Source organism: Vanacampus margaritifer, chromosome 8, assembly GCF_051991255.1.
Source record: "Vanacampus margaritifer isolate UIUO_Vmar chromosome 8, RoL_Vmar_1.0, whole genome shotgun sequence".
NCBI lineage: Eukaryota > Metazoa > Chordata > Actinopteri > Syngnathiformes > Syngnathidae > Vanacampus > Vanacampus margaritifer.
This window is the reverse complement of record NC_135439.1, coordinates 7,155,190-7,172,337: the sequence shown is the minus strand read 5'-3', so window position 1 is coordinate 7,172,337 and position 17,148 is coordinate 7,155,190. Positions and strand designations below refer to the sequence as shown.

The 17,148-nt window shown below is 42.0% G+C and overlaps 2 protein-coding genes across 12 annotated transcripts in view; one reads left to right on the top strand and one right to left on the bottom strand.

Annotated features, from left to right (window-relative positions):
• The window catches only part of r3hdm2 (R3H domain containing 2), a 48,262-nt gene extending 32,653 nt beyond the window's left edge, over positions 1-15,609 (bottom strand). For 9 of the 11 annotated variants that reach the window (XM_077572400.1, XM_077572398.1, XM_077572406.1 and 6 more), the window contains exons 1-2: positions 9,435-9,732; positions 9,015-9,092 (exon numbers count right to left, since the gene is read on the bottom strand). The gene's annotated coding sequence lies outside the window, so the exon portion shown is untranslated. Of the gene's footprint in view, positions 1-1,546; positions 1,892-9,014; positions 9,093-9,434; positions 9,733-15,276; positions 15,390-15,465 lie in introns of those variants that run through there. The other 2 variants (XM_077572399.1, XM_077572401.1) reach the window with 2 other exon arrangements.
• LOC144056048 (inhibin beta B chain) lies at positions 13,498-16,634 on the top strand. The gene is made up of 2 exons (XM_077572410.1): positions 13,498-13,940; positions 15,237-16,634. Exons 1-2 carry the CDS (start codon positions 13,595-13,597, stop codon positions 16,001-16,003), a joined length of 1,113 nt encoding a protein of 370 aa, XP_077428536.1. The 5' UTR covers positions 13,498-13,594; the 3' UTR covers positions 16,004-16,634.
• Positions 16,635-17,148: the final 514 nt, after the last annotated feature.

The following is a 17,148-nucleotide window of genomic DNA, read 5'->3' as shown; positions in this document are numbered from 1 at the left end:
CGTTTGTACATTTGAGTCTCATCAGTGTATGCTGTCTGACAAGAAAAAGTGACCCTGTTGTAGGCCATTTAAATTCTAGAAAAAGGCACGAGCTAACTAGGCACAGGTTGGCTAGCTGCCAGACGCTTGTCACTGGTGATCAAAAGGCAGAGAGTGTGTTAGGTTTCAACATTTTACGTTGCATTAGAAGCCAATTTCATTTTATACTTTCTAGGTGCAAGCATAAGTGATGGAATGTTTATTACCCAATTCCTATTCATCATTAAAGTCAAGCGTATTAAAGGGGATTTTATTGTTGCTAATTTACAACTCCTGATGTCTGCTTTGTGTGACAATATTAGCTAAAACATTGCAGTTGGTAAAACCAGTTATTCCAAATAGAAAATTCTGTCAAGCCATGGCATGAAACAGCTTGTGTTTAACTTTGGAGGTTCCACTATATTATGTTGCAAGATGAATGTGGTTTACATGCCCAAGCTACATATGGATTCACAGGGCCAATTGCTTTTTTTGATGTGGCAACATTTCACTTAAAAATTACGCTTGTTATTGCCACCATCTGGCAAATCTGGTGTTTTTGATACATGAGATGAGTGTTGCAGCTCTCTCTCTCTCTTTTTTTTTTTTCCTTAGCTCCAATCAAAGAGCTGTAATGATATTCCAGATTTCACCTAAATATTCCAAAGTAGATATGGGCTAAGTAACTAAACAATCCCTAACAAAAGATAATAGAGTAAAACTGAATCTAATTTTGCAAGGCTGTAACCATCAGCAGAGAGAAGGTCTTGGAAGCCAGGTCTTCTCAACCTGAAACACTCAATGAGGACGCTTTGCTATTTATAGCCACACATTTTTTATTCAAGAGGGCTCTTATGTTGTGCTTTTCTCGCCTCTTGCTCACCTCCTTTCCCTGCTCCCCACACATTTGGTCTCAACAGACCGTGAAAATACGGACATGCAGATGCATATTGTCATGGGGAGAGATCAAGTGAGATTTGAGCGTGTGTGTCCGCACACCTAAACTGTCATGATCACTAGCCATTGCTTGCACCTCCCAGCTAAGATGATCATCGTGGATAAGCGTCAAGGTCTCTTAACGCAGGGCTTCCCACATGCAGCCTTATGTAAGCGACGAGGCTGCCCCCTCTTCGCTACACCCCTCCCCTCGCTCCTCGGCGTGACGGCGTTGCAGCGATGCCTACTTGCGCTGTGACCACTTCCGCCCCCAGCCCTCCACCCACACGAGGACGTGGTGGAAGGGAATTCCTCATTACCTCCGCCTTTAAGTGGCCACGAATTAGTGGGGGTCATCAAGACAGTCGGGGTCCGTATTTGATGCAAAGCGTGCGCTAACAATCCAATTACTGCTGATTCAAACGGTGCCATATTGATTGAAAAAAAGTTCGAAACTAACAGCAGAACTTCACAAAAGAACAAATCACTGCACGGCATACTTAGAGCAGATAAAGAGGCATGCAAGATATACAAACAGCGACTATCGCTGATCATTTCAATAATAGATAACCCAGAGATAAAACATGCTTACTGTATGAAGAGGTCATCACAGAGGATCTCCAGCCAAGTCGGATCAGGTCAGATTGTTGTCTTTTGTTTTGTTTTCAAATCACAGAAAGCGCATCACAGCAGAAGCAGCAGCAGCTCTGGACCAGAATGAACTCTCGCTGCTAAACGACAAAGCGTAATGAATTCCACTTTTTTTTTCCTGGTGAGTTTCAAGCAAGTTCTGCTCATTCTACAACTTGTCTTGTTCTAATGTTGAGAGGTGTCAATTCTTTTTTTTTTCCTCAATGAAACTCACGCATGCACCAGGACATAAAAATCCTTGCTGGCTGGCGCTTTCCCCGCTCTCATGCCATCCTGTGCACTGTTCGCAACGCTGCCGTCTCTTGCAAACCCTCCTCCCTTTCGCATGGTTTCCAGCGCTCTCTCTCTCTCTCTCTCTCTCTCTTTCCTCCCTCCCTCACACATCTTGTTTGCTCTCTGCTCTCTCTGCTACAATATAATTGCAGTGACAGCCAAGCGGAGGGGCTTGCGAGCACCCCAGCTGTTTTAAAAGGCTACATGAATCAGTCACCAAGTTTGCTTAGCTGTTAACTTTTTTTTTTTTTAAACAAGCATTAAAGTTTAACTAGTCACGACTGATCAACCTCCTTTCGCACTACGTGTAAAAGGACCTTCTCTGAGATAGTAACAGATACATTCTCCAATTCCAGGAGAGGGATGTGAAGTTTAAAAATCAGACTGACTTCTGCACAGTAGTCATCATGCATTTAATAATCTGACGACAGGATCCCGTGCTGCGTCGTGGAAATGCACAGTGGCGGAATTCTTTTGGCTGGATTTTGGGATCACAGTGTAAAGAAGCTGGTGATTGACGGGAACTTCTCATGCGGGGTATTCAGTGCTGACAGCTGATGGCAATACGCAGCACTGCTGTAATGGTTAAAAAAAAGTACAATGGATATAAAAGGGAAGATGGCAACCAAAAAATAATGAAAGGAGAAAAAAAACTCATTAGCTGGGAAAGCCTTAATCCCTCAAGACGACATATTTGCATGTTCTCCCTGCAGCTTCAGTGGCTACGAGAGGAGGAAGTCAAAAGTTCAGCATCAAAGCAACTATCTGCAGAGAGCTCAGGATAAGGTAGACGTCGAGGGATGTCTGCTTTTGTGCCTCGCTTGGATAGCGGGGAACCAGAATTCATTTGGGGATCCAAATGCGTCAAGCACCAGCTTTGATTTACCATCGAGATGATCAGCAGTTGACAAAATGATGAAAGCAGCCGTTAACCTTTAAACATAAAACAGTCGTCCAATCAATGCGACATAAAAACAATACACTCCCGTATTCAAACCCGACATCCCCTGATGTCTTAATCAATTCATCATTGTTTACACTTTTGGTCAATCGTGTGGAATTGACTTGTTGATGAATTGTGTCCCGAAGAACAGCAACATGATGTCTTCAAAGACCTCTGTTATGGCAACACATTGTGGCAGCATTATTCTGGCATATACAACATTCGAACGGGAGCCCAAAATAACACATTAATGAATCGACACTTTCAAGGAAATTCAGTCAAATGCCCGCCACTGTCTTCTCTTGTCAAGTGTTAGGACAACGTTACAGGTTAGCAGCTAATGGGTTTGCCAATGATTAATTCCACCTACAGAGTGGTTGTGTCTCCCTGCAGGGTTTTGAAAGATTTTCCAACAGACATGCCCCTCCAACTACAGCCATTTATCTTATACAAGGAATGAGATTATGTTAGGACAATAAAATATACAATTTCCAAGGGCAGAGTGTCGTCTTAAATACGACAAAAAAGCATAAATTCAAGAACAGATTTGAAGGAATCTTGGGCATGTTTGCCACATCTTTGACTAAACTACAAGCAAGGGTCGCATATTTGAAAGCTGTCCTCATCGAATAGAATGAGAAAATCTTAGGTCGGCCATATGACCACGGATAAAGTGGACAGCGCTAATGCCGTCTAATGCTTCGCTCGAACGAGCAAGGCCACGTCTTTTGCATACGAGCTTTTAAAGAAAGGAGGATGGATAAATAGGAGAGGCACTAAACAAGGATCAGTGGCCAAAGGTACCGCAGATAAACGGTTCAGCACTATGAACGCCATCAACAGACAGGCAGCAGTGATCTCTACATGAAAAATCATTTTTAACTCTTTGACTGCCAAAAACGTTAAATAACGATTAGTAAAATCCTATGGAGGAGTGCCAAAGACGTTAAAAGACGTTTTTTTTTTAAAAAAAACAGGTGAAACTAATCATTTTCTATTGTTGATTACTGAAAAACGGAATAAGGTAGAAACAAACTTTTTTTTTCTGATGAAAGATGAGAGTCCAATCTTTCATTTGGTAGTATGTGTGTTTCCATAGTCCAAACAAATAATTTTCTGTGGACCTTGAAAGATCAGTCAAAATGCTTAAATCGGCTGGCACTGGCGACATCCCGTTCCTGAAAACGTCTGGCAGTCATAGAGTTAACATACTGTATGGCAAACTACCGAATATGGATCTAATTTTGTTTTTGAAGTGACAAGCGCCATTTATGTCCATCTGTCTGTGATGTTTAAACAAGTAGCAGCACTGTACCAAGTGAAGACGTTGACTGCAAATCAGCGACATTAGCTGTTAGAACACTAGCTACGATTTGTTTGTCACTTGTGATTAAAATATGTTAAGTGTGTGTAAAAAAGGTTCGGGCTGCCGCAATAGCCGGGTACTTAGTACCCATTAACTGATCAAATTCTGACATTTGTGTGGAATGGATTGTTTATTAATTGTTTCTTCAGCACAGTATTGGTTACTGAATCTCAACTTTGAAAAGTAAAAACTTTTGAAGCCATTTCCGCCTTAAAGTACTCGCGCTACTCAATATACTCACTAGACAATCCCAGGTGATCACACATTTATGTAACTACAGGTTATTTTTCAGACAGATGGCGTCCCTCTCGCTTGTAACATTAATAGCGGAAACTGTCATCCAACTGACCTTTCCACGGAAAATGCTTAATGTGTTGCCTTCCGTAAGGTCCACTAGCGCAAATACACACATGGACAAAATTGTTCGTCTCTTTATGTTATTGAATGAAAAACCCGCAATGATCACTAAAAGTAATGTAAATTTAATTATAAAAATAAATGAAAATTAAACAATGAAAGTCAGGAATTTGGTTTCCCCCCCCCATAGTCCAACAGAAATACTTTGACTTGGACATAAACAAACTAATATTTTATTTGCACTATTTGAACTGCAACTAAACAATTGATGTACACTCTTAAATAGACTTTTAGCTCCAAAACCGTTTGTAGTATTCTTTTTCCAGAATGCTGCTAATTTCACAAATGTCCAATAGCATATAAAACAGGACTTTTAAGAATAGTCTAATGTTTTATTCTTAGCCTATCTTGTAATTTCAGCTGTGTGTTTGCCTCTTCATCCTTTAGAAAGACCCATGATGCGCATCTCTGAGCCAGCTTTCTGACACTGGACAACAAATTTCACTGCAGAAAGCCTTGACTGTCTTAAAAGTTCTTAACACGCAGACACAGCACGAGTTCAAGACACCCTGTGACAATAGGTAAAGTGTTCTTTTCATTGTGCGCATGGCACAGATAAAACTGTTGGTACCCTTTTTTCAACAACGAAAAAACCCACAATCATTATTGAAATGATTTGAAACTGATGAGACTGGAATTTTCTGAAATGCAAAAAAATATTGTTGGCAAAACAATATGTTCTTGTGATGATTTTGTCCACCTGTGTATGCGTACAAAAAAACACACGCTCAGTTGATGATGTGCTTAGCATTTTCATTCATGGCTTAGACGTGTTTTTCATACAAATATTTACTGCAATTGGGACTTTGCTACTGCATTAGCATGAGTTAGGGCATTTGAATTGTGTCACTGACGTAGGAACGCAACCGAGGACCCCCTTGTAAATTCAATTCACATGAATTCCCGTGAAATGTGAACAAATCAGTGGTCGACCAGCATCCAGGTTCAACGCACCGTCGTCAACTTTAGAGGATCCACCGTGTCATGCATATGCATCGTAACCCTCCGAGCTTTGCAGCAACGCCTGTGAAGTCGGCCAAGCAAAAGATTTAAAGCCTGTCACCTCCCCTCCAACGTGATCAATAATTGACTTCAAAGTTAACTACAGAGGATACGAGTGGAAACGTCGGTTTTGGAGGGTGTGGGGGTGAAAACAAACAAGAGTTGAAAGATGAGAAGGAAGGAGTAAAGATGGAGACGGTATGAGAGGAGAGGGGCGAGGGATGGGAGCAGCAGCAGCAGCAGCAGCAACACCACGCATGGTGCTCTGGCAGAGATCTATAAATAGCCCTTCAAATCTCGCTAGAAAAAGCCACTCTTCTTCTTCCACTGCTGCTGCAAACAAGACATTCAAAGACACAAGCGGATATGGATAGCGCGTCGACGAATAAACCCGCGGATTGCAACCTGGTGGACTAGAGCTGCATATTTCAATGACGTCACATCTATAAAACGCCAATTTTTAAAAAAAAAAGCTTTCATGTCAGCGTTCTTGGCTTGTATAAATAATTGATAGTGGGAGGGGAATACAGCCGAGCTAAGCACACATAACATATTGTGGCGTAATGGCTACAAAATCCAGAAATACATAACTATCAGGCTCGGTTATGGTTCATGTGGTGATTCCAATGTTTTGCTTTAGAGTCGCACAATTGGGAAATGCACCATGGCAGCGTAAACGGGAAAAAAATGCAATGAATCGGATATAGTATTCTATACTGGGGTTATATGCCAGAACCTGATAAAAATCTGAGAAGTAGTGGCCTTGTATTCATTATATTATTTTAAAGCTTTATGACCCTCCTCATACTGTTATGAACCTTCCCCATAGACTTATCGGGGACACTGAATACTTTTAGAATTGATTATTCTACCAATCATCCCATTGATAAATCAATTAATCACATAAACTCTCGTTCGTTGACGCCGCCCAACTTTCAGCAAGTGCGCAACGGCGCGAAGCCTTGAATAAATACACAGACCGAGCCCTGACTGAAGCACATTTACGTCCGTTGATTGGGCTGAGTACAGACGGTCCCCTCTCATTCTATTCATTTGTGCGAGCCTTCGCGTCATAAAGCATTCGCCAAAAATGCGGAAGCAGTGCGCACTCGGCGAAAAGGTAGGCTTTGTCAACGACGGGAGGAGACGGGATATGAAAGTGCCCAACTGATAATCCCAACACAAAACACGCATGTGAGGTGCAGGTTTTATTTTTAACCACTTGGAATCGCCATCCTCACAATCGACACTGTAGTATTTGTGACGTTGTGTATTGCTTTTACAAGGAGGAGCCTGGCCTTGTTGAGTGATTTTGAAAATCAGCAAATGAGAGTGTATTGTTGGCTGTTGTTAGAGGCTCATGGGCTAACTTTTAGCCAGTCTGCCCATTGAATGCCTCAGTTTTGGCCGCGCAGCTATGAATGAATGTATTTATTTTTGTCACTATTTGTTGAAAAAAAGTGATTAAAAGTCCACCGGTGGCTGTTTCTATGCTTGACCACATGTGGAGGGATTACAGACGGGATATGGAAGTGCCCAACTGATAATCCCAACACAAAACACGCATGTGAGGTGGAGGTTTTATTTTTAACTACTCGGAATTGCCATCCTCACAATCGACACTGTAGTATTTGTGACGTTGTGTATTGCTTTTACAAAGGAGGAGCCTGGCCTTGTTGAGTGACTTTGAAAATCAGCAAATGAGAGTGTATTGTTGGCTGTTGTTAGAGTCTCACGGGCTAACTTTTAGCCAGTCTGCCCATTGAATGCCTCAGTTTTGGCCGCGCAGCTATGAATTAATGTATTTATTTTTGTCACTATTTGTTGAAAAAAAGTGATTAAAAGTCCACCGGTGGCTGTTTCTATGCTTGACCACATGTGGAGGGATTACAATAAGGTGGTAAAATAAATTATATTAAATTAGCTAACATTTTACTTGTTTAATTGAACTAGCAGGTGTTCAGATCACAGCTCCAGGAGATCCCGCATTGATTGACATTGTGCGCCTCTTCTTCTATTTCCAGGTGAGGTATCAAAATTGTGAGGTCGCCGTCAAATATTTTTTCATTTTGAAATGAAAGGGAGCAAATTAAATTTGACACAGCGGGACAGACAGAAATCCAGCACAAGTAGGCTAATCAAGACAGATTCATTTTAAGTGTGACCCACCCTATTCACAGGGATTAGGGACCAGGCTCGACGAAAATAATGGACGCCTCAGGCCCTTTAAAAAATAATTAATAATTGCCTATATTAATGTGAAAACCTAAATATAATCCAATCTATCATCCTAAAACAATTTAATATCCTTTCAAACTCATTTTACACCATTATGCCTAAAAATTGGATTTCTGGATTTGCTCAGCAAAAAGCCATTTGAGACTGTTTGCAACACTGACAGAAAATTTGGTCAAAAAGTACAGTAAAACAGTATGACTTCATTATTTCTCAAGATATCTCCTTGCCCATTTCAACAAGTGGCTGCCATCTTTGAAGAATTTTCACACACAAAAAAATTATTAAATGAGCACCTCAAACACCATTAAAATCCTCCATCACAAACAAGATGACAAATAAACAATTGATTACTGAGATACAAGACTTATTATTGTTGCCCACAATGCTATTCTCACAAATGACATTTAATTTATGTTATTTAAGTTTTTAGCACAAGTGACACCGTTTGAAAGATCACAGTACTGTAATTTTGATGCATAGACCTGGAGAACCCCTTGGAATTTCAGGTTTTGGATCATTTTAAGTGAAACTTGTCAGCTAATCGGAAAAGGGGTTAGAAGGGGTAGAAGATTAAACAAAAAGGTTGAGGAGATATGTTGAGGAATGATCAAGTAGTACTGTTTTACCCTAAATTTGAGGTGTTTTTGACCAGATTTTCAACAGGTGATATCATTACCCAAAAATGCCATTTGTTCCAACACAAAAAAACTAAATTACTCTAGAAGCTATCATCCAATATTAAAAATCGTTTTGAAGATTGCCGTTGCTATTCTAGCCAGATTCAACACTTTGACAGTCATTTTTGGGAAATTGTGTCATATTTCTACTTACATGAAGAGCACAAAATTACACTAATGGGCGCTAATGAGTTCGTAGTGATTGGGTGTTCATTGTACTGTATTCAGATTTTACAATCGGTTTGGATGCCAATAACTCCTATGTACTATCAAGTTATCTGTGGCAACTGCTTGGGCACATGTTACATGTGTTGTCAAAGGACAGCAGGCGTTTCAGCTCTTCCAAGCAGGAACAGCAGCACCAACACCATCTCCTCGTTTTATCCTCATTCAATACATTTCAATTGAGATTTGTATAAGCATAATTGTAAACATAAAGACTGCTTTTTACATTTAGTGCCTGAACTTAAGTCATCAGAATCGTTCGGTTTACCTGTTTTTGCTGGGTCGAACGCAGGAAGGTCCGCGTTGAAGAATCCCCCACCTCTCTCCTTCTCTTTCAAGTTTGAGTCTGTAGGAGAGCAGGTAGTTGTTGTCACAACCAGGACCGGTTGAGATATTAGCCACACAAGACCAGAAGCTAACAATAGCTAGCACACACGGCATAAGATCCTCGCCTCCTCCTCCCCCGGCGCATATAATTAGCCACACGCACGCACACACAGAGCACCTAGCTAACGTTAGCCTGCTAACTAGCCTTTTCTCTATACCGAGCTAACAGATCCCGTCACTAATTATGCATATTAGCAAGTCAAGCCATAACACGCGTTTTCGACAAACCCCTTGCCAGGCCCCCGGATATGGGAAGGCGCTAGCTGGTTGTCATTAGCCTCGCTGCCCGTATGTGACTTACCAGGGGCTAATGCTAGCCACTCGGTAGGTGGTGGTGGTGGTGGAGGTGGTTCACTGCGACCCCCGGACTGTCAAAATAGCACCGCGTGAGCCGACACGAGAGGCTCGCTGTGGTGACTCAACAGCGAGTCATTTTGAGACGCCGACAGCAACAGGCCGAATCGACAAAGAGTCCAAATGAATAGAAAGTAAAGAAAAAAAGAAAAGAAACCCGATTATCCCCCCCGCCGTCTCAGCTCCGGCTTGTGAATGTGTGTGCGTGAGTGTGTACACTGTGTGTCGGCGTCACTTTTTCGCCCACCCCCCCAACAGTTTCCGCCAGTCAAAGTACTCCGGTGCGTTAGGGGGCGCGCTTACATTAAAACCGGACCTCCAATAATTTACGGCAGGTGTACAACGAATAATATATCAAATAAAATGTACACACCTACAAACACAATTAAATTAATATTTTATTTTTGTGTTGTCATCTTTTTAAAACATGCTATTTACATATTACATTTAAATCAGTTACCAGGTATCAGTCCAGGTATCACATGGAACTGCAGGGCACTGTGCAACTGTGAAGGCTCATTAAATCACATCAAGATGCTTTGAGTGCTTCGCAGACACTTGGATACCTGGAGCAATTGCAATCGTATACATCATTTACGGTAACTTGGCGAGTATATTTTTAAGAGTTTGACGCTGTCATAGCTATTCATCATTAGCCTCGAGACCAGATTAGCATACCCATTTAATTGTGGCTGAATGTTGTGGTGTGCTGCCGCCATCTGGTGGTTGGTGTCTGAAGCGCACTTGTATTTCAAATTTTGCTTGTATCTCAAGACAACAAATTGGTCATGTGACAACTCGTATCTTGAAAAAAATAGCATTCATATCTCAAAGGGCCACTGTATTGGCCGTCTCTTCTTCCTCAGCAGGGAATCTTTGGACTGCTGCACACCTAGCAACAAGGCTGAGCCTGACCGAGTTGTCTTGTGCATGCTTCTGCAACTTTTCGAGATTGCCGTTGGCAAATCGTTTTGCTGCATTTTCACATTTGCATAGCAGATCAACCTCAGCCTCCCTTTACTATTCACTGACCCCCCATGTTAGCAACGGTTCCTTCCTACTGTAGGTTGGTTGAATGACGTTGTGTAATATGGCTAAAATTACAATGACAATTGTTTGACGATTTATTTATGTATTTCTTTATTTATTAATGGAAAGTACAATCAATCAAAAAAAGGGGGTGCTAAACTTACCTTCAAGCAGAAAAGTTGCTAGTTCCACGTTGGTTCTGACTCATTGCGGCTGTCTGTGGCCCCTTAACCTCTGACAGGCCGCTTATTCATGTGTATCAGGGTAGCAAAAGTGTTCAGTGAGTATGTGAACCTCGCTTCATTCCCTGATGCCTTTAAGAAAGGGTGCTGGCTGGTAAACTGGCAGCCCAGGCTTTTAGCCTCGCAGTTAGCACACTTATCTTCATAAAACACATCTTAACCCTCCTGACATGTTCACCCCATTTCCCTATACTGTACTCCAGTGTTCCTGGTCTAAATTTACCAAAAGGGTTTAAAATGCTCAAATTCAGTTCAATTATTGGTATGCGTGTACCCTACTGGAGTAAATCAAATTTTAGTTTGCATCATCGGGTGAGAAGATCCATTACTCTTTCAAATTTTTATTTATTTATTTAAAATTTTGCACAATGATAATGCAACAACATCCAGTAACATTTGGTAACCCCGCGCCGATTTAAATGCAGGACCACAAACCATTTGGCACATAGATACTTTATTGATGGGTAAAAGGAAATCATACAGGAACAACAGTATCCATATAGTAGAGGGTTCACAATAACATAAGCAAATCCCTTAAAGGTGAACTGTAAATGATATGCAAAAATCAGTGTGTGAGGCCATCCAGTGGTTGCAGAGAGCAGTGTCTGACATGCTGATCTATGACAGTAAATGTATCCTCTGTTCCAAATGTTTGCTATTTATCAGATAGCATATGCATTCAGTCGTTTTCATTTTTTAACATTTGCTGAAATAAAATTTGCATTTAACTAAGTTTAACACATTTTAATGAATCGCGAGTTAAGTGCAGTTTTTCCTTTAGCACAGTGCTGAAGTTTAAATTGCATTAGTACACTACTAATACTGCAGTAGCTTACAATAATAGTATACAAGTCTACAGGAATAAATCTTTTGTTGATAACCACTTAGGCCAGAGGTGGGCAATCTCGGCCCTCCAGGCCCGGAGTCCTACAGGTTTTGGAGGTTTCTCACACAAACTGATTCCAATCAACAGGATCGCTATCGGGCTTATGCAGAGCTTGCTGATGAGCTGATCATATATCAGCTGTGTTGGAGAAAGGCAACACGCAAAACCTGCAGGTCTCCGGCCCTCGATGCCCACCTCTGTTTTAGGTTTACAATGCTATGACAGTACTTTATGTATAGGCCACAATGTTAATATTTGGAGAGCCAATAATTTGTTGAGGCATTTTGAGTATTACGGCTCAAAAGGCTCATTTGTACTGCATGTGTAGCTTTTTTTTTTTTCTTCTGCATGTGTAGCTTTAGCATGCAGGTAACTTCACCACAATTGTCTTGAAAAATATTGTTGCGTTTGACATAGTGTTTTAACAAATAATATGAGATTGATTGCTTTTTTAAATTATTATTATTAATTAATTAGTAAAATAAAAATATAAATGAAAAATAATTAAAATAAATAATTACAATAATTTAAGATAATTAATTATTTAAAATTAATTTTAATTGTTTTAACAAATAGTTGCAACGTCGGAATTAACAAGAGACCTTCCCTACACGCCGGACTCGGAATAAAAGGATGCAGTTGCATAGATTTGCCACACACTAGCAGTCATGCACTGCACTCGTGTCGCAACCAACACTTGTACAAGGCTCGAATATAGACCTATATCATGCCATCACACATTTTAACGTGCAGGACGTTCATCATCAACATCTGTGTTTTAATCAGGTATATGCACCACACAGATACATTATCGTAATTTTAGCATTTATAATGTTGGCAATGGGGCAGCACGGTGGCTGACTGGTTAGCACGTCCGCCTCCCAGTGCAGAGGACGTGAGATCGAGTCTGGGCTTCGGCCTTCCTGGGTGGAGTTTGCATGTTCTCCCCGTGCTTGCGTGGGTTTTCACCGGGTACTCCGGTTTCCTCCCACATTCCAAAAACATGCATGGCAGGTTAATTGAACACTCCAAATTGTCCCTAGGTGTGAATGTGAGTGTGGTTGTTCGTCTCTGTGTGCCCTGCGATTGGCTGGCAACCAGTTCAGGGTGTACCCCGCCTACTGCCCGAAGCCAGCTGGGATAGGCTCCAGCACCCCCGCGACCCTAGTGAGGAAAAGCGGCCAAGAAAATGGATGGATGGATGTTGGCAATGCACGCGTGAAAGCATGCAGATTATCATTTTTTTAAATTTACATTTTTTTATTATTTTTTTTATTTATGCACGACTTGTAACTTATTAGATTCAATTAGTGTCGTAACGGTGCAACGATTGAACAATTTAGCACAATAATGATTAAACATGGACAAAATCTATAGGAATATAAGCCTAAATTGTTGTCATTTATGATTCGAGATATATGACGTAGCCTTGACACGACGCAGTGAGTTCAAAGTAGGCGAAAGGGCACCCCTCAATTCACCTTTGGCCGACTGAGGTGACGGCACCTTTTCTGCGCATTGAAGTTCAGGCGCGCTGTTCGCCCCACGTGCGAGGCGCCACTCTTGCACTGTGTACTTTCCCCAAACGGGACCCCCAACGCCCGCACGCACTTGTCCCCGTATGTTCTCGGTCATTGCCAATCAGTCATCCACCTTGCCTTTGCCTACATGCCTGCTTGTGAGTACGTACGTGTTCGGAGTGCGTGCCGCGTCTGCAGATGCGCTGCCAGCAAAGTTCCTCACACGGTGCCCCGGGTGCGCTCATTGGTGCGTCCCTTCAACGTGTCACCACTTTTGGTGGATTACCCCACAGCAGATATCTTCACCAGCAGCACACCGCGACATCACTCAACTCCACCAGCTGCAGACCAGGACCTCACATTTGAAACATAACACCTTTTTTTTTCGTTTTGTTATTCGATTTAACGCACAGGTTGATTTGACATTCAAATGGCGCAGTCCTCCATATTGCGCGCGTTTCTCTTTTTGGTCCCGTTGCTGCGGGAGGGTCTCCGGGTAAGCGGGAGCCCCCCGGGTTGCGCCTCCTGCGGCCCCCGGTCCCTGGGGAGGGACGCGGAGGAGCGGCTGATGGTGGAGATCGCCAAGCAGCAACTTTTGGACAAACTGCACCTGAAAGAGAGACCCAGGATCTCTCCGACGGTGCCCCGCGCGGCGCTGCTCACCGCGCTGCGCAAATTGCACTCGGGGCGCGTCAAGCAGGACGGCACCCTCGAACTAGACAACAATGTGCTCTCCAAAGACCAAGGCTATGAAATAGTCAGCTTTGCCGATATAAGTAAGTGGTCTTTAAATGATTTAGGAAATAAATTTGACGTGACGGTCGGGCGGGCACATGCCATTGCGCAAAAAAAGGATGAATCATATGGATTCTTTGTCTCTGCTTGCCAGGTCAGGTTGCGAGGAAAGTAGGTGAAAGTTCAGGATAAATTGTTTCACCAGTTTTCAGTGAGTTTAATAATAATATATCAGCATTTTATTGGCTAGTTACTGCTTACTTTGCAGCATTTTTAGCAACTGTTAAATGTGATTTATTTAGTTGGTTTCTCAGCCAGGGGACTGTACTCAAGAAATGACAAAGTAGGCCTATCTTTTACCCAGGGATATGTTGGATGGATGGATGGACGGCCAGATATTAAAAAAAAGACTAACAGATGCTTGATGGAAGGCAAATAGCTATCACAGTTAGATGGTCCAGCAGACAGAAAGACAGACGGACAGGTGGGACGATTGAAGGTCAAGTCATCACGGACGGACAACGGCACAAAAAGAAACCACAGACTGACAAATAGCTAGTATAGAATTTATAACGTTACAAAAATTTAGACACATTTTTTAATTTATTTATTATGTGCATTATATTTTTACGTGATACCTCTTTTTCATATTGCTACTTTTTAAGTGTTAATATTCAAAATGTACATAATGTTACTATAGCTACAATAAACTAAAACCCCGCCCTCGTTTTTGATGAACAATTGGTGCGACTTCAGTTTATTGGTTATTTTTGATGCGACTTTGGAGTGCAAAGTACTTTTGAGAGGTGGCACTTGGTGTAGATTGAGCAGGAAGAGATGGACAGAGAGACAGATATGTGGATGGACGGACTGGCATATGGACAGATTGGTGGTCAGGCCAAAGACATCGGCTGCAGATGATCACGCGACATTGCCTGGCCTTTCAGTACAGTAGTTGACTTCATGGTTATCATGTGATTTCTTTATTATTGTGACCCTTTCATACTATGTCGAGCAAAATATGTGCTATATGAATTCACACGTATAATGTAGCATTTGGTGTTCCACAGGGTTCGATTATGGGGCCTCTGCTGTTTTCATTCCATCCATTATAAATATAGAGTGGAGTTGAGTGATATTACAGATAGATGGATAGAATAATGTATGGATCAGAAGGCAACTTTACAGATAGATCGATACAGTATATGGATGGCCAGATGGACAGATTGATAGACATTATCTTGAATTCCGTTTGACATTTTCTTTTTTTTTCTTTTTCTTTGGGGGTTAGGGTTTGACATTTTCTTACTTTCTTGTCTACTGTGTTTGACCCACAGATGAAAGTGTTGCCGGGGACGAGGCAAATCTCAGCCTTACCTTCCAATTCTCACAAGAAAATGGCCGCAGAACCCAGGTACTGCAGTCCTCCCTTTGGATCTACGTCCACTCGTCCAAATCACCCTTCCCAGTGCCGGCTCAAGTCTTCCTCACTACAGATGGCCAAAAGTCAAACCGGACTTTAGTGATGGAAAAGATGCTGGAGGTCCAGGAGAGCAACTGGCACACCTTCCCCATCAGTCGCACCCTGCAGGCCTTCCTGGACGGCGGCCAGAAGCGACTCCATTTGGAGGTGAGCTGCGACGTGGACGGGAGGAATCTTTGCTCCCTGGAAAACTCTCCCAACAACCCGCATCAGCCTTTCCTGGTGGCTCAGGTGCGTCTCCGCGACGACCCCGCCAGACACTTGATCAGGAAGCGCTCGTTGCGCTGCGGCGACGACGTCACCGTGTGCTGCAAGAAAGACTTGTACATCAAATTTAAGGACATCCAATGGCACGATTGGATCATCGCGCCCGAGGGCTACCACATGAACTACTGCGTGGGGCAGTGCCCCCAGCATCTGGCCGGATCTCCCGGCATCGCCTCGTCCTTCCACGCCACCGTCTTGAGTCAGCTCAAGGTCAACGGGATCAACACGGCTGCGTCTTCGTGTTGCGTCCCCACCGAGCGGCAGCCTCTGTCCATGGTGTACTTCAACTCGCAGCACAGTATCATCAAAACTGACGTGCCTGACATGATCGTGGAGTCCTGCGGATGCACATAGTTTGTGTAGATTTTTTTTTTTTATGCAGCAGTCCTAGAGTATTATATTTAAAGTATGTAGTTGGCCACAAATGGCTTGCCAATGGCTACAAAATTAGACACATTTGTCCGCAAAAGAATACTGGCGAATAGATTTATATCATTTTCCGAGTCGAAAGTTGGCAAATTATAGGCACATATGTGACAATGCATCAGGAAATGCAAAGAGAGAGCTTTACTGCCTTTACAACTAGGGTCCGATGATATGAATTTTTTTTTACGGGTGATGCTGATTCAGATATTTGGCTGAATAAAATTCTCATAACCGATTAATCAGCCAATTACTTTCAAAATATATATAATTGGAGCTGTCAAAGTTAGCTTTAAATCTTTAACTCTTGAGTTAAAGATTTAACTCTTGAGTTAATGCTTTAACCCTGCAGTAAAGGCTGGAATTAACGCTTTAAAGCATTAACTCTGGAGTTAAAGCTTTAACTGCAGTTAAATCTGGAGTCAAAGCTTTAACGCAGGAGTGCAGAGTTAAAGCTTTAACTCTGCAGTTAAGGCTGGCGTCAAAGTTAAAGCTTTAACTCTTGAGTTAAAGCTTTAACTCTGCAGTTAACTCCGGAGTTAAAGCTTTAACTCTGCAGTTAACTCTGGAGTTAAAGCTTTAACTCTGCAGTTAACTCTGGAGTTAAAGCTTTAACTCTGCAGTTAACTCTGGAGTTAAAGCTTTAACTCTGCAGTTAACTCTGGAGTTAAAGCTTTAACTCTGCAGTTAACTCTGGAGTTAAAGCTTTAACTCTGGAGTTAAAGCTTTAACTCTGCGGTTACCTCTGGAGTTAAAGCTTTAACTCTGCAGTTAACTCTGGAGTTAAAGCTTTATATAATACAATACATACACTTATTTCTTTTTGGTCCTTAACACTTGCAATGGTTCAATGTCATGTTTGTTTGTAATGCATTAATATGTAAAAAAAAAAAAAAACTAACAAAAAACATCCAACAAACCGCAGCAGCAAAGCAAAATCTGACGATTTTTTTATGTGCTGATTTTAAAAGCGCTATTATCCACCGATTAAATCGGCCGGCTGATTATTCAATCAAACAAATAAAGCTGAATGCAGTGATTAACAGACCTTTGCTATGGAATTATACTCAAATGGC

What these genes read in the sequence shown, in the direction of transcription:
- LOC144056048 (XM_077572410.1), top strand. Translation starts at nt 13,595, where the DNA reads ATGGCGCAGTCCTCCATATTGCGCGCGTTTCTCTTTTTGGTCCCGTTG. An exon ending in AGTCAGCTTTGCCGATATAA is followed by an intron (nt 13,941 to 15,236) that starts GTAAGTGGTCTT and finishes TTTGACCCACAG; the next exon opens with ATGAAAGTGTTGCCGGGGAC.